The sequence below is a fragment of the Ctenopharyngodon idella genome, chromosome 4 (assembly GCF_019924925.1).
Source record: "Ctenopharyngodon idella isolate HZGC_01 chromosome 4, HZGC01, whole genome shotgun sequence".
Taxonomy (NCBI): Eukaryota; Metazoa; Chordata; class Actinopteri; order Cypriniformes; family Xenocyprididae; genus Ctenopharyngodon; species Ctenopharyngodon idella.
Window position 1 is genome coordinate 25,345,257 of NC_067223.1, and position 21,436 is coordinate 25,366,692.

Genomic DNA, 21,436 nt, shown 5'->3' on the forward strand with positions numbered 1-21,436 from the left:
GTACTCATAAACACACCTTAAGTGACGTGTGATCCAAAAATCACAACATCAGCGGAGACTTGAGTACCAATCTCCACTTAATTGGTGTCCCTGGTTGAGAGAAAGTAAAATCCCTACAGAGAGAGAGAGACCAGAGAGTTTGCTTACTCAGCACACAGGCTTCAGTTGGATTAAAACTAAATAATATATGTAGTGTTGTATTTATTATCCCCCTCAATCACTAACTTTTCAAACACACATCTCTACAATCCTTTTCTGCATCAAAAGATTTGGCCTTACCTTCAGATTAATTGGATTGAGAGCGTTGCACGACAATTAGAGATTTCAAGGTGGAGTCCACACCAGCTCAGTCAGGATCCGATGCTCTTGAAGCTCGATGGAAGTAATTTAATTACAGGTATTGATAATAGTTTATGTAAAAGTAATTCACTCTGAGACTTGTTATAGAGAGGTTTACGAATCACCAAATACAATGGTTTCGGTTTAATAACAAGATACAGAATAAAAAACAGAACATAAATACGAGAAAGTCTTCACCCGAGGTGTGGCAACCTTCTGTTACGATGTTTTCAATATATAGTCTCCAAAGATCACATCCTTTTCCCAACATAAACATTTCCTTATTTGTAAACAGGAGTACAGCCCGCTGAAGCTTCCATTGTCAAAGCTTCAACCTCGTTTGTAATCTGCTCCATTTCACCCATAAAAGTACTCAAAGCATATGATTGTTTTATAAGCATAATCAATTTCAAATTAATTTTCTGTTGCTGCCTCAGCAATTTAATCATCTCTTTGGCCTTGGAATCCATCTTCATTCCTCCCATCCTAGTAGCTCTTCTTCTTCTTCTTCTTCTTGTCTTTCTCGTTTTGCAAACCTTGAGTGATCAAATCAACCATATCAACCCTAAGTTCTTGCTTTATGTGGTTCTTTTGGCAGAAATTTATCAGTAAAGTTCATCTCATTTGTCAGACTCTTCTCAACAGTAGCCAAAGTAAAAACATTAAATAGCATGTGATTTATACGTAAAGTGGTTCCCTACATTATTAGAGGAAAACGTCATGTCATTACTGTGCCTGGGGTGGCTCCAAGGGGCCGGTTACACAATACCATTTTCGACTAAAAACAGAAAACGTATGCGTTTTGGCCGTTCATTTACATGACAATGGTGTTTTGGTGGCCTGAAAATGCAAACCTTTGAAAACAGGTTTTAAAGTGCAAGTTTTTGAAAACACTCTCCATGTAAACAACAAAAACGCGAATCTGTGAAAATGATGCTTCGATTCGATTCAACATGGCAGCGGGTCGGCTGAGAGCGGAGAGCAGAGACAAGCATAAGGGCACAAAAATGGCTGGAGGATTTTCGGCGGACGAGCCCGGTGAATTTGTAAGAGACCCTATATATGACGACGTGAACAAAGATCTAATACATAATAGGTAAGGGGGAACAATTTAAAAAGAATTCAATAATACAGTAAGGGGCTTTTGTGTATATGCAGTGACTTACGGGAGACATTGACATTGAAGAAAATAATATATCTAGTATGAGTGCAATAACCTATAACAGGCTGCATCTCATATCTAGAAGGGGGCCCTCCGTTCAGCAGAGGCTTTCCCTCTCAAGGGAGACAGTGACTCAAAACCCTAAGAGTAAAAGACCTCGAGTGCATTACTCAACACTCCAATTACCTAAAGAAAAAGGTGGTATGGCTCTTCCAAATCTAAAAAATTATTTCTGTGCAGCACAGTTACGTCCCATCTTTTATTGGTGCACTTCCAGCTACATAGCCAAATGGAAAGACATAGAAACAAATATACAAGATCTTCAAGTTCAGTCATTAATAGGGGAGAGTGAATTCCATAGCAATAGTGAAGACAAACTGGACCCAATAATGACATTCTCATTGAAGGTTTGGCATTCTATTGTTAAACATCTCAAATTAGAGAAAGAAACTGGAATACTTATGTGGATTACTTATGATGAGGAATTTAAGCCAGGAAAGGAAGATCCAATATTTCAGCAGTGGAAGCAGAAGGGAATAACAAGCATTATTCTGTGTAATTGCAGATGGTGAAATTAGAAGCTTCCAGGAATTAAAGGAAAGACTAAGAAATAAGGATTATTTCTTATTTAGATATTTACAGTTAAGGGATTACTACAATAAAAAAAGGAGAATTGGAGTAAATGATTTTCCCTTACTAAAATGATGATTGATGCCTATGACCATGTACTACCCAGAATAATTTCTTCTCTGTATGAGGTGTTGATGAGTTGCAGTCCCTCCTCCACATTATACAGTGGGTACGGAAAGTATTCAGACCCCCTTAAATTTTTCACTCTTTGTTATATTGCAGCCATTTGCTAAAATCATTTAAGTTCATTTTTTTTCCTCATTAATGTACACACAGCACCCCATATTGACAGAAAAACACAGAATTGTTGACATTTTTGCAGATTTATTAAAAAAGAAAAACTGAAATATCACATGGTCTTAAGTATTCAGACCCTTTGCTTAGTATTTAGTAGAAGCACCCTTTTGATCTAATACAGCCATGAGTCTTTTTGGGAAAGATGCAACAAGTTTTTCACACCTGGATTTGGGGATCCTCTGCCATTCCTCCTTGCAGATCCTCTCCAGTTCTGTCAGGTTGGATGGTAAACGTTGGTGGACAGCCATTTTTAGGTCTCTCCAGAGATGCTCAATTGGGTTTAAGTCAGGGCTCTGGCTGGGCCATTCAAGAACAGTCACGGAGTTGTTGTGAAGCCACTCCTTCGTTATTTTAGCTGTGTGCTTAGGGTCATTGTCTTGTTGGAAGGTAAACCTTCGGCCCAGTCTGAGGTCCTGAGCGCTGTGGAGAAGGTTTTCGTCCAGGATATCCCTGTACTTGGCCGCATTCATCTTTTCCTCGATTGCAACCAGTCGTCCTGTCCCTGCAGCTGAAAAACACCCCCACAGCATGATGCTGCCACCACCATGCTTCACTGTTGGGACTGTATTGGACAGGTGATGAGCAGTGCCTGGTTTTCTCCACACATACCGCTTAGAATTAAGGCCAAAAAGTTCTATCTTGGTCTCATCAGACCAGAGAATCTTATTTCTCACCATCTTTAGCAAACTCCATGCGGGCTTTCATGTGCACTGAGGAGAGGCTTCCGTCGGGCCACTCTGCCATAAAGCCCCGACTGGTGGAGGGCTGCAGTGATGGTTGACTTTCTACAACTTTCTCCCATCTCCCGACTGCATCTCTGGAGCTCAGCCACAGTGATCTTTGGGTTCTTCTTTACCTCTCTCACCAAGGCTCTTCTCCCAAAATAGCTCAGTTTGGCCGGACGGCCAGCTCTAGGAAGGGTTCTGGTCGTCCCAAACGTCTTCCATTTAAGGATTATGGAGGCCACTGTGCTCTTAGGAACCTTAAGTGCAGCAGAATTTTTTTTGTAACCTTGGCCAGATCTGTGCCTTGCCACAATCCTGTCTCTGAGCTCTTCAGGCAGTTCCTTTGACCTCATGATTCTCATTTGCTCTGACATGCACTGTGAGCTGTAAGGTCTTATATAGACAGGTGTGTGGCTTTCCTAATCAAGTCCAATCAGTATAATCAAACACAGCTGGACTCAAATGAAGGTGTGGAACCATCTCAAGGATGATCAGAAGAAATGGGCAGCACCTGAGTTAAATATATGAGTGTCACAGCAAAGGGTCTGAATACTTAGGACCATGTGATATTTCAGTTTTTCTTTTTTAATAAATCTGCAAAAATGTCAACAATTCTGTGTTTTTCTGTCAATATGGGGTGCTGTGTGTACATTAATGAGGAAAAAAAATGAACTTAAATGATTTTAGCAAATGGCTGCAATATAACAATGAGTGAAAAATTCAAGGGGGTCTGAATACTTTCCGTACCCACTGTATATAAAATTTAAATGGGATAAAGAATTAAAAACTGAAATACCAGAAACGGATTGGTATGAGATGTGGTTAATACACCAAACTACTACCAGTTCACAAATATGGAGAGAGTTTATATATGTATTTGTGTGTATGTATTTATATGTATATGGGCGTGCATGTATATGATCATTGATATCTAGGAATAAGCACTGATACGTATGTATAAGTATACAGCTGTGAAACATACATTTGCTGTTCATATATGTATATTTTCTTTCCTCCCTCTCTGTTAATATTGCTTGTTGTTTTTGTTTTTTCATTGTTATCCTTGTAATTAAAAAAAATACAAATAAAAATAAAAGTTAAAAAAAAAAGTGTTTTAAGTTTGGATTCATGCTTATTTTTTAAAATGTGTATTTATTTATTTTTTATGCTTAACCAGGTTTTTTGCTATTCTGATAATTTTGCATTTGTTTTTCAGTTTCGCACAATATATATTTACAGGTGTTTTTGAATAAAAGTCTTCCCAAAAGAGTGAAGCTTATTAAAACAGCAAAGGGGAAATAAATATGGGATGGGAAGCTCAAAAATTTTGTTTGATGATCAGGGGTGCACATACTTTTGGTGTATAGTGTTGTGCAGAACTGATATGTTTGCAGGAACTTACTAGGGTTGGGACAGTGTTGAGAGAGACGCTCAGAGGTGCAGTACAACTCAATCTGGGAACCGCCGTTGGTTTCTCTTAAGATAAAAGTGGTGTGGCCTTTATGGGTGTTAAACTCGAACTCAAAAGTATTCCAATTGTGTTTATCATATTTGAAATAGATGTAACGAATGACTGCCTTTTCCTCCTGATAGGATGTTGTGCAGCCAGGATGGATGCATGTATACTGGGGAGCAGAATTATACATCAGTTTCCATCAGAAAAGCAGTGGATAAACGGTAACACTTTAGAATACTGTTCCGTCATTAATTAATAACTACACAAGAACGAATAACGCAATATTAACACTCTAGTAACTACTATTAACTAACAAGAAACTCTGAATAACAAATTAGTAAGTGATAGTGCTTAAATGTAGTTCACTATTACCTAATCAGTAACTACTTTACATTGTGTGCAGAATTATTAGGCAAGTTGATTTTCTGATCTTTTTTTTTTCCGGGCACATCTTACCAATTGGGAGTTCAGTTTTAGTCCATCTCTGCAAAACTGACTTCAGGGTAGGAGATGGACTAAAAATGAACTCCCAAAACTTACTGCCAGATTCTGGAAGATGAATTCTTCAAACAGTGCTACATGTAATTTATTACTCGTGCCGTTCCACACCCGTAAGACCTTCGTTAATCTTCAGAACACAAATTAAGATATTTTTGTTTAAATCCGATGGCTCAGTGAGGCCTGCATAGGGAGCAATGACATTTCCTCTCTCAATATCCATAAATGTACTAAAAACATTTAAATCAATTCATGTGAGTACAGTGGTTCAATATTAATATTATAAAGTGACGAGAATATTTTTGGTGCACCAAAAAAACAAAATAACGACATGTATAGCGATGGCCGATTTCAAAACACTGCTTCAGGAATCAGCGGTTCGGAGCGCCAAAGTCACATGATTTCAGCAGTAGCAGTTGGGGATTTTCCTCTATAGCCCCCCCTGGTGGAGGATTGCAATTATTTTGCCCCATTATCATGATTACGCCTCTAATGAAAGCAAGACGGGAAAAAGGGTTGTGTGCGATCAGCCGTTTTTTTGGTTACCCCGCTTGTTTCCCTGCTTTCCTTTGTCCTAGTGGAGTCGTTTGTTTCGGATCACTTATTTCTCCAGTCTCAGGTATGTAATTGTAACTTTGGTTTGTAATCAATCGTTACACACAGCCTGAGTGCAGCGAGAGTATGTTGCAGAACCACTGCAGTCACATTGACTATTTTAACCATGTTTTTAACTACCTTTCTGGACGTCAAAATGTGCAATGACATTGTTGCCTACGTATGGATCAGATACCCTCGGATTTCATCAAAAATATCTTAATTTGTATTCTGAAGATGAACGAAGGTGTAGAAAAACATGAGGATGAGTAATTAATGACAATATAATATAAACATAATGAGTACAATTGTTGTTTTCAGTGATGTGCAACGGTACATATCTGTTAACATCTCAAAAAAATGTGTTTTAGGGTTTCATGGCCCTTTAATGATGGAACAATATTCTAAAGTGACACCGATTAAAACAACACATAAAGAACAAACTGATATTGTTGCGAGATATTATGTCATGCTTTAAGATATTATCTGGCTAATCAGAGGAAATGCTAACTAGGGAAAAAGAAATATGAAACAAGATTTAGAATTGCATAAACAATCTTGTACAGTAAATGCACAAAAAGTTCTTACCTGAGTTTTGTCCCGCTGAGTGGAAAAATGCCAGATAAGTTTAGTCTGATTTTGGACTGAAACATTGACACCCATTATTCAGGATAATCTGTTTAAAAAAAAAACCCACAGTAATCATTGGTCAGTAATTAACAGTTATACAAAGTAACTAAAATTGCATTATATTATTATAATAACTATAGCAAAAAGAAACGGAACCTGATTTCAGTCCTGTTCAGAGAAGTCCTTGGCTGGGAGGAAAGTGAAGTAGCTCATGCATTCTGCTGCTCTTTATAAACTGTCCATCAGAAGGTGAGCACAGAAGGGGGCGGAGCTTAGGAATAATTAACATAAATGATGTGACATACCTTACTAACATTTTAATGAGATTCTATCAACAGGATTCTACAGGAATGAGAAGCAGTTTTCTCTCATTATGACCTCCTCTGCCAATAAACCTTCTACCTCAGTGTGCTCAAATGTGACAGGATTGTGTCGAGGCTACGAAACAATACAAACAATACAAAACCTAGTGGTCACTTGCATGTGTTGCTCTGAATTAATATTGACAAGCTTTGATGAATTATAAGTGTGTGGGGAGTGGATAGTGTTCTTGACTGGCATCCTGCTGCCGTCTTAGGTTTGAATCCTGGTTATTGGTCAAATAAACACCTTTTACAAACATATTGCAAATGTTTTATTGAAAGTAAAATCTATAAATCATATAATAAGATTGAATATCAGGTGTCTGTATAAAATGCATAAATTTTGAGGGCTTGTTTTGTTTGTTTCATGGATGGCTCGGCTAAATTGGCCAGTAAGAGACTATTAACTACTATTATACTGCTATAATTATTACTATTATTATAGGCCTACTAATGTCTAATTAAAACATCTACAAATGTATAAAAGTGATCAGAGATCAGGTAAAACTTACAGACACTTGATTCATGGGTTCACAAAGATCAGATCCAGCAGTATATTTAACCGTGGCATGGGGTATTTTTTATCCATGTGTGCACCACACCCATCTGGTGGGTTTGCTGCCAAAAAGCTCTTTTTTTAGTTTCATCTGAACATAGAAGCCGGTCCCGTTTGAAGTTCCAGTGTTGTCTGACAACTGAATATGCTGGAGATTGTTTCTGGATGAGAGCAGAGGATTTTTCTTGAAACCCTCCCAAACAACTTGTGGGGATGTAGGTGCTGTTTGATCTATTTTTTAGGCTTTCTGAGACTCAAGACTCAACTAATCTCTGCAATTCTCCAGCTGTGATCCTTGGAGAGTCTTTCCTCCTCATCGCGCATTAGTACGATTTAGACACACGTCCTCCAGGCAGATTTGTAACATCTTTAGTTGATTGGAACTTCTTAATTATTGCCCTGATAGTGGAAATGGGGATTTTCAATGCTTTAGCTATTTTCTTACAGCCACTTTCTATTTTGTGAAGCTCAGCAATCTTTTGCTGCACATCAGAACTATATTCTCTGGTTTTCCTCATTGTGATGAATGATTAAGGGAATTTTGCCTTTGAGTTTCCTCATGTTTACACTCCTGTGGAACAGGAAGTCATGGCTGGACAACTTCATGTTCATGATCACCCTGGTGTGCTAAAAATTGTAAATATGTATGGGAATATACTTCAGAGATATTTTACTCATAAGATTTTATAGGGGTGCCAATAATTGTGGCCAACATGTGCTGAAGAAAAACATTTATTTCATAATGTGAATTTCCCCCCACTTTCAATTGTTTTACTTCAATGAAAGGTTCGATTTTTGTGAATTGAATGAAAGATCAAAAGGATAAACAATGCGGATTTATTTTTGCAGGCTTCTTTGATCATATTTACCAAGTGTGCAAATAATGGTGAGCAGGACTGTATATTTTTAATGATTAAAATATCTCTGAAGTACATCGCCTGTCATGTTTACAGTTTTTAGCAAACCAGGCTGACTAGGAACATGAAATTGTCTTGCCATGACTTCCTGTTCCACAGGAGTACAAATATGAGGAAACACAAAGGCCAAATTCCCCTAATCATTCATCACAATGAGAAAAACCAAAGAACATAGTTCTGGGCCCGTATGTATAAAACTTCTCAGAAATGCTCTTAAGAATAGTATTAAGTTTTGACTTAAGTGTCAAAAAATTCTTAGTAAAGAGTAGGACTTTTCTAAGAGTAGGAGACTTTTATAAAGAAGCTAAAAGCAACTTTTAGTAAAGTCTAAGACTGATTCTTTAGTGCTGACTGAAGTCGCATTTAAGTGTTGTGAAGTAAAGACTACAATGATGTCAACTCAAAATGGCCGCCCTCAACCTCTGAATCAGCCAATAGCGAGTCTGCAAGGGTGAAGTCACAGCAGCACAACACCAATCATTTAATGTTATTATAAAAAAAATCGTTGAAAAAGACACTGAAACGTTTTAATATTTAAATTTATTTTTAAAAAATAGCTTTGCATTGTGCTAAATAATTTAGGAGCTGCTGAGACCTTGTCTTGACACTTAGGAACCTTTATGAATCATACTTATTCTACTGCTGCTCGGTCCTCAATACACAATATGCTTACAAAATCTTTAACACATTTTTAATAATATTTGAATAAAAGGGTGAATATGTCGTTTTTTTCAAGGCCAGACATCACTCTTGGTCACTACTGTATGCCAGTTCATGGATTTTCCAACTGACTGTCAAACCATGTGGCAAAAGCAAGCCACTTTTATGAGGATTTCAGGCTTTCCTGGAGTTGTTGGAGCCATTGATGAAACTCATTTTCGCATGCTCCAACTGTAATTGTGGAGACATATATTGTTACGTCCCAGTCTAGGAGCAACGTGGAGTAACATAAATGAGGAACGTCACATAAGGACAGTGTGGATTTTCTTTCATTTATTGTAGGAGTATTCAGTCATATTTTTTTTTTTCGTTTACAAGCCACTATGCAGCTTCAGAAATGGGCATGTGCCAAGATAACAAAACAGAAACTAGCTATTATTTTAACCTCTACCTAATCCTAACAAAGAAAAAATAAAACAAAAATACATTCCACTTACCTACCTACCTATCTAATTCAAACCAAGAGAAAATATGCTTTTAAAAATAACAGGCACCCATCTCCTACAAAATAGTGTTGTTACTCTATTTACAGATTACCTTTTGATACAGACACAATATTAAAAATAAGAAAAAAACAAGCAGAAATGAATGTTTGCATGTTGCACGTCATTATCCTTGCAGAAATGAGTACACCCTAGATTTAATTCAACAAATGTATAATATTCTAGCACTTAGTATGCCCTCCGTAATTTTGAATATACTGCTCTGACACTTCTTGGCACGGAGTGTACAAGTTCTTGTCAAATTGTCACGTGTCCTGTTTAACTCCTGGATGATGAGCTCCTTAAATGCCCTGATCTTTAATGGGGAGTGTTGCTCAACTCGTCTCTACAGAATCCCCCACAGGCGCTCAAGAGTGTTAAGATTGAGTGAAATACATGTCCACAGAAGGGTTTTCACCTTGGGAGAATGCATATCCTCATTGTCATGTTGAAAAAATCCCAACAATGCAGGGAATGAGGAAAGGGTAACATCTTCTGTTTTAAGTTTGTGTATTAAATTACACAGTGGTGTGGGAATTCATGACAGTGTCGGAATCTTCAATTAAAATTAAAAGTAATTAAAATGCTACAAGGACAGGCGGTAAGCAACAGTCTCGAATTCAATATGTTCAATATATTCCAGAGCAATGTATATAATGCTATCAACATTGAGCACCCAAAATAGAGTACACAAATTCATGCAAAAAAGTAAAATAAAATAATTAAAAAAAAACAAAACAAAACATCAATCTCTGTGGATTCTAACTCTTTTGATGGTTTTGATGGAGAACATAAAAAAATGACCCATGGACGACTTTGATTAGATTTTTTTGCCACTTCCCATCAAAATTTTGACATTTGTGCATTAGCATATAGTTAACCAGCTTAGGTCTGTTTCCTACGCTGGTTTCGTCTTGATCGGACTAACGGTTTCGAAGATATTCACGATCGTTTTTTAAGCGCTAAATCATCACGTTGCACAAACCGTAAGTCGAAACCTAGCAAGTTTGATATCGTTGGACTCGGCAAGGATTCAGGAGTGTAAGGAGAACATAAGTTGACCACACCCAAAGTTATAAGAATATAAAAAAAATTCTCCACTAGGTGGTGCAGGTGCTGGTCAGGCTCCTTCAGGGCATCGTGCTGATGACCCATAATGAGTTTCGTAACGATACACTAATGCGTACATAAAATACAGCATTTTAGCACAAAATTCAAAATGGCCGACAGCCAAAATATGGGAAAATTGGATATCATTCAACTCGGCATGTCGCCCTGAATCTAATGCCCTAAATCATTTATGATTTTTGTACAAACCCATCAGCAGTTATAAGCAAAAAGAGCCTTTTTTTGTATCTCCGGACCAGTAGGTGGCGCTGCGCCAAAACACTGCACGTTGCCTTAGGTCATGCTTGTGATGACATGTACCAAGGTTGGTCTGAATACAATAAAGCATTGTGGAGATATAGCCTCAAGTCTGATTTGGCTAGCTTTTCGTCAAATTCATTTATGCAGTTTTCGAGAACGGATGGATCTATCAAAAAGTTTTTGATAACTTTTTGCTAGCATGGTCTAAAGATGATCTGGTTCAATTTTCGTGATAATCGGAGTAACGGCCTAGGATGAGTTCGAAAAAGTAGTTTTTTCCACAAAAATTCAAAATAGCGGGAACATTTTTGCAATCGAATCATCTTGAGCCACGGAATCAGAGGAAACAAGAATTTTGTTTCTAGCCCTTATGGTTCAAAAGTTATTAGCACAAACGTGAGTGAAATTTTGAACAGGTGGTGGCGCTAGAGGGATTGAGTTAGAGACTCCAAATTTGCTATGGACACAGTTCAGACTGTCCTCTAACTGTGTGCCAAATAACTTTTTAGCATACGGTTCTATGGGCTGCCATAGACTCCCAGAACGGAAGAACAATAATAAGAAAACGAACGATTTCAGTAGGTGCCTACGCACTTGGCCCCTGAATATTTAACTAAATTGGCCTATAAAATAATAACATGTTTTAAATGTTGATGATTCTCATTTTATATAGATCAGGGGTGCCCAATCCTGGTCCTGGAGGTCTATCTACCTTCAGAGTCCCGTACTGGCCCTGCTCCAGCAGTTCAGGTGCTCCTGAAGATCTTAATGAGCTGCTTCAGTTGTGTTTGATCAGGGCTGGAGCTGAGCTTTACAGGAAGGCAGATCTCCAGGAGCAGTGGTGGGTGGACACTGTTCCCTCTCTGGGTGTCCCCCCCACAATTTTGTGCTGTAGTAGTAATTTATTTATTGGTTACAAAGATATGAATGGGCACATTAGTCACATACACAACATAAAGTAAATGATAGTTCATGAATGGTCAAACATGTAGAGTATACATTTGAACCATCACACATATGTTGCAAAAGAGGTTACCTTTGTTGAATTAATTTATTTCTAGAATAATTAGAGATAATAATATTAAGATAATATCATGAAATGTAATTTAGCATCTTGAATAACTGAGTCTGTGGCCCTAATAAAGTATTAATTTTACTGACGAACAATACAACTGTTTATTGTAGTAAAATAGCCATTGTTGTATTAGATGTTTTATATATTAGATGTGCTACACACTCTTTCATTGGCAGTTCCTTTCAGCACATCATTGGACAACATGCATTTAAATATATATATATATACTTATATTATTACTTTTATGTGTGAGTTTCTATGCACTTTTAGCGTGTGAACAGGACTTTTATTTTGGTCTGCCCATGTGACGCCATAAGGCGGCGCCGCGCTCCTGCTTCTGTTGTGATTCGGCTGAAGAAAGGTTTGTGTTTTTAAGCATTTAAAATTTTAAAATCGATGCAGACCCTTCAGACATTTGTATAGTTTATACAATAACTGTATAACGGATCAATTATTATCAAGTGTAACGTTATAACGCTTTATGGAATATTTATGAGCGTTATTTTGTGTGAGTAAAGGGCGTCTGTACATGATAACACAAAAGCTGCGTTTCATTTCGCTCCCTATATCGTGAATCAGTTTATCATAAACACGAATTTAGTCACTTGGCGAGCAGTGATTCAAACTCCGAATCAACTGAATAAAATGATTCGCCAAATGATTCACTTGATGACACCTGCTGGTCAAACTGTGTAAATGCAGCGAGAACACAAACGAGTCTAGAACTAATCATGTGTGACTTTATGAACCAAGAACTGATAGTGTCGTACTTATGAGATCAGAATGTGTGTAGTTATTGACTGGTTGTTCATAACAGGATAATGTGTTTCTTTCTGTTAATTTTTCTCCTCTCAAACACAGAAAAACGCCTGGTGAAGAGACTGTGAGACACACACTATCATAAAGATGGCGTTTATCAAAGAGGAGAGTGAAGACATGAAGATTGAAGAAACATTTAAACATGAAGAAACAGGTTGGTTTCATTCTCAAAGCTGAACTCAATCATTTGATCCTCGTTAAAATGTTCGGATCTACAAAAATGAATATTTTCACATGCGTTTTGTCTATAGAAATGGGTTATTAACTATTATAAAGCAATGTGACTGGCTGATGTTTTCCGAGAGCGTGACTAATCGATGATTAGACGATTATTTTCATTGTCGATAATATCAATCAGTTGTTGCAAGCCTAATTCAAAGTATATTGCAATACATTGTAATTGTTTTTTTTTGCACAGTATATTACCATTTTAATGGAAAACAGTCAATTTTCACAGTGTGGGGTTAACATGTACTTGTCTTTTTCCACTGTAGACCTGATGGCACTGAAAGAGGAGAGTCAAGAACTGAACGAAACGGAAGAGAAGGATCCGTATCAGGAAGGTCATGTTTTCATAACTGGAAACAAAAAATCAACACAGACTGAAAAGAGTTCCTCACAAAAAAGAGCCCAGAAGAAATCTTACAGGTTTAGCACCTGCCCTCAGTGTGGAAAGAGCTTCAGTCGGAAACGAAACCTTGAAGACCACCTGAGAATTCACGCGGGAGAGAAACCCTACACGTGTCAGCACTGTGGGAAGAGCTTCACTCAGAAAGGCAACCTTAAAAACCACATGAGTATTCACACCGGAGAGAGGCCTTTCACCTGCCAACAGTGTGGAAACAGCTTCACTCAAAAAGTACACCTTAAAAAACACATGACGAGGCACACCGGAGAGAAGCCGTTCACATGTGATCAGTGTGGGAAGAGCTTCACACATAAAGACACGCTCAGCTCCCACATGAGAATCCACTCGGGAGAGAACGGCTGCATATGCCATCAGTGTGGGAAGAGCTTCAGCCATAAAGTTAGCTTCAAGACTCACATGAGACTTCACACGGGAGAGAAGCCGTACACCTGCTCCGAGTGTGGACAGAGCTTCAGATATAAACCATCCCTTGATGTCCACATGAGAGTTCACACCGGAGAGACGCCTCACACCTGCAGACTGTGTGGGAAGAGCTTCACACAGAAAGGCTCTCTGAAGACTCACATGGACATTCACACGGGAGAGAAGCCCTTCACGTGTGTTCATTGTGGAAAGAGTTTCAGACGTAAAGTAACCCTGAAGTACCACGTGAGGATTCACTTTAGGAGAGAACTGTTCTAGATCATCAGTGTGGAACACCTTAACTGTAAAGAGGGCATCGGAAAATTAATTTATTGCTATTTTTTTTATTAGGACACAATAAAACAGGACTTTTATTTTTTATTTTAAAGGGATAGTTCACCCCCAAAAATGAAAATTTGCTGTTAATCTTCTCACCCTCAGGTTATCCAAGATTCATAAAATGTTAGTATTTTTACGTATAGTGTGGTTCTACCAAAAGTACATTTACTTTTCATACACACTGAAACGTACAATATTGACAGCATAAAAACACAATTTTGAACAACTTAATATAGGTACAAATGCGCACGTTTATTTATGAATAATAAAATCATGGCATTAATGTTTTGATTCTGTTGCATTCAGTTTCATATGAATGACGTTTTCAGTCACATTAAATGCAGTTTACTCTTTTAATTATGAAATAACATTTCACTCTGTTCGTGACTTTTGCTCCAAACATAATGTTAAACAAGATTACACTATAAAATCTTAAAATGAATAACATTTCTGTAATCGTTTAACCATTAATTTTCATGTAATATTTATTTTGTTTGCCGTTGGACAGAAAAGGCGTTTTCTCAGTATAGTCCTAAACTGTGACTGACAATAGAACCATAAAATAATGCAACATAAATTCACAAAAGTTATCAGTTTTATGTGTTCGCTGTCATCCAAATCTTTAGAATAATTACGATTGTGAGGAACAGATCCAAATTCAGCCCTTTGTCCAGCGATCTTCATCTTCATTGTCAACAGCGACCATAAACGTCAAATCCCGCACTCGTTATGAATTCAAAATTTTCACCTCAAGAAGCGTTAAAGCTGCGGTCCGTGACTTTCTTGTGTTCAAAGTTTACAAAAATTATATAACGAGAATGTACAACATAAGATCAAGTGATGTATTTCCGTCAGTTTCATCACCTTTTTCAAAAAAAAACATTTTGTCTTTGTTTAATAAGCCATAAATCTCATTGACACAAAATTTGGTATACTCTTTACTCATGGGGAACATAATCACAGTTGTTCAAAACAAACCATTCAGTTATGCAGCAATTCATAAAATTATGTAGTCACTCTTTTGGTATACTTTAAATTGTAAACTTTTATTGGAAGGACAGTATAGTAAAGGGACAGAAATCATTGGGAGAGGCCGCACACCCCACACAAACATCCCGGTGCAAGGTCTACACCACGACTCTGCTCTCTTCATTCACCTTTTTGTCACTGCGCTGTGAGGGGATTTCTGCAGACTGCTGAGGCATGGAGGAGTTGCTGATGACAAATATCTGACAAACAAACAAACAAATGGGGTCAGGGCAAGCTTATGAAACAGACATGTTTATACACTACATCAAAATATATGTTCACAGATGCATAACACATGCTGACAGTTCCAGTATTATCACTACTGCAACTTTAAAGGAACACTCCACTTTTTTTGAAAATAGGCTCATTTTCCAACTCCCCTAGAGTTAAACAGTTGAGTTTTACCGTTTTCGAATCCATTCAGCCGATCTCCGGGTCTGGCGGTACCACTTTTAGCATAGCTTAGCATAGTTCATTGAATCTGATTAGACCGTTAGCATCTCACTCAAAAATGACCAAAGAGTTTTGATATTTTTCCTATTTAAAACTTGACTCTTCTGTAGTTACATTGTGTACTAAGACTGACGGAAAATTAAAAGTTGCGATTTTCTAGGCCGATGTGACTAGGTCACAGGCGCTGCGTAATATCATTGCGCCTGCTGCACCCATGGTACGGCAGCAAAGTTCCTTGATTATTACGCCGGAATGAGAGTATAGTTCCTAGTCATATCGGCCTAGAAAATCGCAACTTTTCATTTTCCGTCAGTCTTAGTACACGATGTAACTACAGAAGAGTCAAGTTTTAAATAGGAAAAATATTGAAACTCTTTGATCATTTTTTAACGATATGCTAACGGTCTAATCAGATTCAATGAACTATGCTAAGCTATGCTAAAAGTGGTACCGCCAGACCCAGAGATCGGCTGAATGGATTCGAAAACGGTAAAACTCAACTGTTTAACTCTAGGGGAGTTGGAAAATGAGCCTATTTAAAAAAAAAAAGTGGAGTGTTCCTTTAAGGGTACTAAAAATGGAAAAGTTTTTTCTTTGTACAAACTATCCCGGTTCACACGGATACGTGAAAATGACTAAAAATGCTGAATTACGCATGCCAGACAAGAAAGTCTACGTGCTGCAGGGCTCTTCGCTTACATTTCTTTTTAGGAGCACTTGTGCTCATAATTTAAAAAATTTAGGAGCACCTTCTGATCAATGACAGAAATTAAGCTTCCCATGATATTTGACTCCTTAAAATGACTTGCCAGGGAATTATAATTATTTTATTTATTTATTTTTACCTTTGTAAGGGCATTTTTCTAACCTTATTAAATGTGTCATCTTTTAAGTCAAATTCATACATTTTTATTTCTAAATTGAGTTAGAATAATAGGTAACACTTTACAGTAAGGTTCATTTGGTAACATTAGTTAATGTATTAACTGACATGAACTAGCAATACATTTGTTACAGTATTTATTAATCTTTGTTAATGTTAGTTAATAAAAATACAGTTGTTCATGTTAATTCACAGTGCATTAACTAATGTTAACAAATAATAATAATGTATTAGTAAATGATGGAATTAACATGATCTAAGATTAATAAATGATGTAGAAGTATTGTTCATTGTTAGTTAACTAATGAACCTCACTGTAAAGTATTACCGAATAATAAGGCACATCCAGGAAGGTATATTTACAGACTGTTTAATGAGGCTCAGAAGTGGCATGAATGCAATAAAATTAATGATAATGTTTTGAGATTAATACCACCAGTAGGGGGCGGCAAGTCACTGTCTTTGTCACTGAATAATTCATTGAGTTCAAACGGCTGATTCGTTCAGGCACATAGCAAGCGACTGTCTTTCGGTGCGTTCCAAACGGGATATATCACCTTCCGAAGGGCACTTCAGAGTGAAAACAATTATAACCGCCATAGTGAAGGGTCGTTCTAAACCGAAGTGCTCAAAACTGGCCATTTCGAAGGGTACAACTGATAGACACTTCCGGCCCCCATGATCCTTTGCACAGGGAAGTTGTTTGACGTCACAGAATAGGTACAAGAGGTTTAGAGTTCGATTTTACCTATAAATGTACGTAGTAAAACTTATACTACGTATATAGTATATCTAGTACTAGTAGTACTAGTATATTTCTATACTGTAATATTTATACGAGTTAGATTTGGTACATTATTATGGTCAAAATGACATTGTACTTCAACAAAAATACTTTACAGCTCCCTTTATCAGTCCATTCAAATGTTTCAAATACATAGACACAATATGGTGCGATAAACCAAAAAAAGTAAAAATAAACTAACGTTAAACAAAAGGTGCAGCTTGCACAATCTACTCATCGTTCAGAGCGTGTTTTTTGGGGGGTCAACTAGCGTACAAAATGTGCGACGAAGGTGCCTCCTTGATTGTCTCCAAAAATATGAGTTTTTTTGACCCCTACACCCTTCATCCCTTCAAAGCTCTCACTCCAGAGGGTAAACCCTTTGAAGGGATTAGGGCATAGGGATGAGCCCTTCCGAATGGAACGCAGGGTTTATGAATGTGTCATTGAATCATTGACTCAATAGATTTGTTTGAAAACGCAGATTCATTCGTAAACGAAACACCGCTGTGTCTACTCAGAGATGCGCAGCAGTTCAACTGTGACTATTTTCATTAACAAAATAGAGCAAAATCTGAAAATGCTGTTTTTTGCAGCTTAAACAGAGATGACAACGGTATCGTTTTCAAAAGTTTGCATTTTCAGGCCACCAAAATGCTGTTGTCGTGTAAATGAACGGCCAAAATGCATACAAAGTTTTCCGTTTTTAGTTGAAAACAGTGTCGTGTGAACAGCCCCAAAATTTAATAAGTGAAAGGAAAAGATATGTCCAAGGGCTTCATTTATATAGCATGCATTCATTAGGCGGTGTTTACAAGGCGGAGATCTGAAACCATTCAGCTACACACAATTTCAAGATCATTTGTGATTTATAAATTTCACATCTGGAAGAGAGGCGTACGCATTTTTTTTTTTTTTTGTGCGTACATTCATTCTCTGAATCACACATTTGAGAAATGATCGTAAGATCAAATTGTAGAACAGTTTCTATAAGCAACGAGGCCCCTGGTGTGGAAACTATATGGCATTTTCTGGATTCACCATTTGTTATCTATTTAGAAACTTTTTTCTCTCTATATAACTAATCATTTATAATATTTGTTACCACACGACTCACCTGAGGAGTACAGCAATCATTGGCATTGCAGGAGATTACTGACAGAGAAATAGAGAGAATAAACTCCAGAATGGCGAACATCAACAATACGCCAGAGATGCCCTTGAAAAGTGCCTGAATAAAGAAGATCCCAAACAAAAACAACCAAATTAATAATAATTACACTGGCTGCACAGTTTTCTAGCATGTACCATATACTTAGTCAATTTAAGATTAATGCATTTTTAACAGCAAATATGTTTTGTTTTTTGCAATCTTTGCAGAAACCAATGATTATATTTACAGTATACAATAACATCAGACAAAGATGTAGGAGCCCATTAAAACAACTTATTCTGAAATAGTGGAGAAAGACTGGACAGATAAGCTGGAAATAGTTGAAAATATAATTGGAGTGACTTCACAGTGATGTTAATTATAAAAAATAATAAATAAAATTGAGTAAAGCAAGTGACATACATCATTACAACTGTCCTTAAATGATCCTAAATCCACATCCACTGAAAGGAAAACGATGGCAATCGTTGCAGTCACAGCACTGGCAATATTCATTCCATATGAAGCTCTTATCTAAAGACGGGTTAATAAACACTTTTACAAGTTTCCATAAAGCAGACAATAAATATAAACATGGTCAAAAAGAAGTAGTATCATCCACCTACCAAACACACACTTGATGCTGAATTAAAGTCGTTTTCTGCAGCAATGCACAGAGAGCCAGCAATGATGTACTTAAAGGCAAAAAAAGAGGCTTCCATTAAAACATTTGCTTACATCTGACACAACACAATTATATAACTGTGTAAATATACTTACAATGAGAGATCCCCAGTAATACACTCCACTATAGATAGCAATAGATGGTCCATGCAATGTTAAAACAATGCCAAACAGAAAAGTCAGCAAACCTATCATTAAATGGACAGTCTGTGTAGAACAAGAATGACAACAAGTCTTTTTATTGCAAAGGGAACATATCAGGAATATAAAATATTTTTGGGAGTGTTTTTACATATTGCAGTCACCATAGTGAATTACAACTATCAGCTGCATAAAATGTATAAATTATGATCCTTACACAAAGTCTTATGTTGTTGTTGTTTTGTTTGTTTTTTTAACCAAGGAACAAATCACCTTCATTATTCAAACTCTCTATGCATTGTTTAGATACACATTTAAAAACATTAGAGTTTTTGAAAAATGTCTTACCCCAATTGCTTTTGATTGGCTTTTCAGAAACCCCTGGAGTCGTACAGAATCTCCCAGCACCTGCTGTACATTTAAAGGGACAGATGCATTCGTCCCAGCTCCTGCTGGTGCTGTGTGGGACATTCTTGAGACCAGTTATTGAATTTGAAATTGACCTGTACAAAGTCATATTTAAAGGATATATTATTATTATTATTATTATTATTAAAAAAAATCCTGTAGTCCTCATGTTTAACACTATTATGTCTAGTAGTTATTAATGTTTAGAGTTATGTTTGTCCACTGGATGTAACTAGAAGAACTTGAGACCTTGATAATTGATAATCTTCATACATCATATAATATATTATAAACAGCTTATTAGTTTACATTGAAGGTATTTAGTATTCTTTTTTCCAGAGAGACTTAATGGATCCATTTGTTACCAATAAAAGAAAATCCCTTCATAAATAAATGTTTAGACTAAAAAAAACAAAACAAATGCAGATATAATGCAAAAGTACATAGAGGTACAAATGTAGCCAGTTGTAACAGATAAAATATAACTGTTTTACCAAGAAAGCTTGCCCTCTTCAGTTGTTATTTGGTGCTCTGCTCTGTAAGTTTCAGTTCACTCTTATGAGACAGAGCAAGAAAAGTCCTATGTTACAAGTGAAAATACTGATACTGTTACTAGAGTGAAAGGTAGAACAGGTGGAGGAGGTAGGAGGGGTCACAATGCCCAACCAATGCTACCTGGAAATCAAGCCTATATATATATATATATATATATATATATATATATATAGATGAGAAAATGTTGCATAATTTAACAGTAGTTTCCCATGTTTATTAAAAGTGTGAAATTCCATAGAAATGCATACATTTACAATGTTTTTCCAGTTATTTAACTGATTACGTCTGTTACTGTAAAAAAAAAAAAAAAAAGACCTTAAACCAGAACTAAGTAACTTTTTTACCTTCATAAATAGTTTTCTAAGTCCTTACGATGGTTACAATTGACTTGTAGTGGTGTGTCTGAGGCGTGCACTAACCCCCTCTGGCACGTCTACGCCAGAAAACTATGTTACTACATGGTGGGATTGATGAGTGTTTCTCTATTTGTCATGTATGGGCTTTATGTGAGACAACTGCAGTTCAACCGGTAGTTTCAATAGTATAGTAAATTCCCAGAATATTGTTTACATTGCGTCAGCGACTGGTTGCACTTGGAGTATTTACGACAGTGTGATTCACTGAAGGAACCTGTAGGGGGAGCTTCGCAAATCTTACTTAGTTCCGCTTTAAATAAAGGCAAATGTCTTGAATGTCTTGAACCTGAGATCAGTGTTACGAATTGCACTACTTTAACACTGTTGCCGTGGTTTTTCATTTCCGCGGGTTGAAGCACCCCCGAATAACACGATATTTAGCTCTTGGAATGCGAATTTTATGCGGAAATGTGATTAGGCTACTTTTAAGTAGCAATTGGGCGGGTTTTGTTGTGAAAACGTGGCAACCCTGCCTGAGATGTACATAGATTGAGCATTAGTGATGAACACCTGCTGTTAACAAGCAGAATCACTGAAGGAAAGAGAAACAACAAGAACAGAAAAAAGAGAAATAAAAGAACTACAACTGACTTCCAACCACAGCCATAGATGAAATCAACTGAAGATAAAAGAAGACATGAAATCTCTCAAGATCAAGATTTTGCGGAGCAAAGAGGACACTGACAACACGTCGACAGACAAGACAGAGCAGGTTACTTATGATATTAAACAAAGTCCCAGCTTTCAAACTGTGTAGTTTATTAAGAAATTCAAACAATAAAAACCGTTTTGTGGCTCTTTAATGTGTCGTGACAGATTAAATTAAACGCATTTACAAAGCAGGAATAAACACTGATGCAGTGAAAGTTTGAGAAGACAGCTAAATCTGACTATATCAATGCATGTGAAT

At 36.9% G+C, this 21,436-nt stretch overlaps 1 protein-coding gene and 1 long non-coding RNA gene across 2 annotated transcripts; one reads left to right on the forward strand and one right to left on the reverse strand.

Moving 5' to 3' along the window:
• The first annotated feature begins 12,078 nt into the window (after positions 1 to 12,078).
• Positions 12,079 to 14,307, forward strand: LOC127511234 (gastrula zinc finger protein XlCGF8.2DB-like). Its single transcript, XM_051892010.1, has 3 exons — positions 12,079 to 12,172; positions 12,673 to 12,784; positions 13,125 to 14,307. Exons 2-3 carry the CDS (start codon positions 12,718 to 12,720, stop codon positions 13,958 to 13,960), a joined length of 903 nt encoding a protein of 300 aa, XP_051747970.1. The 5' UTR covers positions 12,079 to 12,172; positions 12,673 to 12,717; the 3' UTR covers positions 13,961 to 14,307.
• A 438-nt stretch (positions 14,308 to 14,745) lies between these two features.
• LOC127511299 (uncharacterized) lies at positions 14,746 to 20,063 on the reverse strand. Its single transcript, XR_007929981.1, has 6 exons — positions 19,496 to 20,063; positions 19,103 to 19,213; positions 18,949 to 19,017; positions 18,746 to 18,856; positions 18,287 to 18,400; positions 14,746 to 15,249 (listed from the first exon to the last, which is right to left on the reverse strand). It is a non-coding gene; the product is annotated as an uncharacterized LOC127511299 (long non-coding RNA).
• Between the last annotated feature and the right edge of the window lie 1,373 nt (positions 20,064 to 21,436).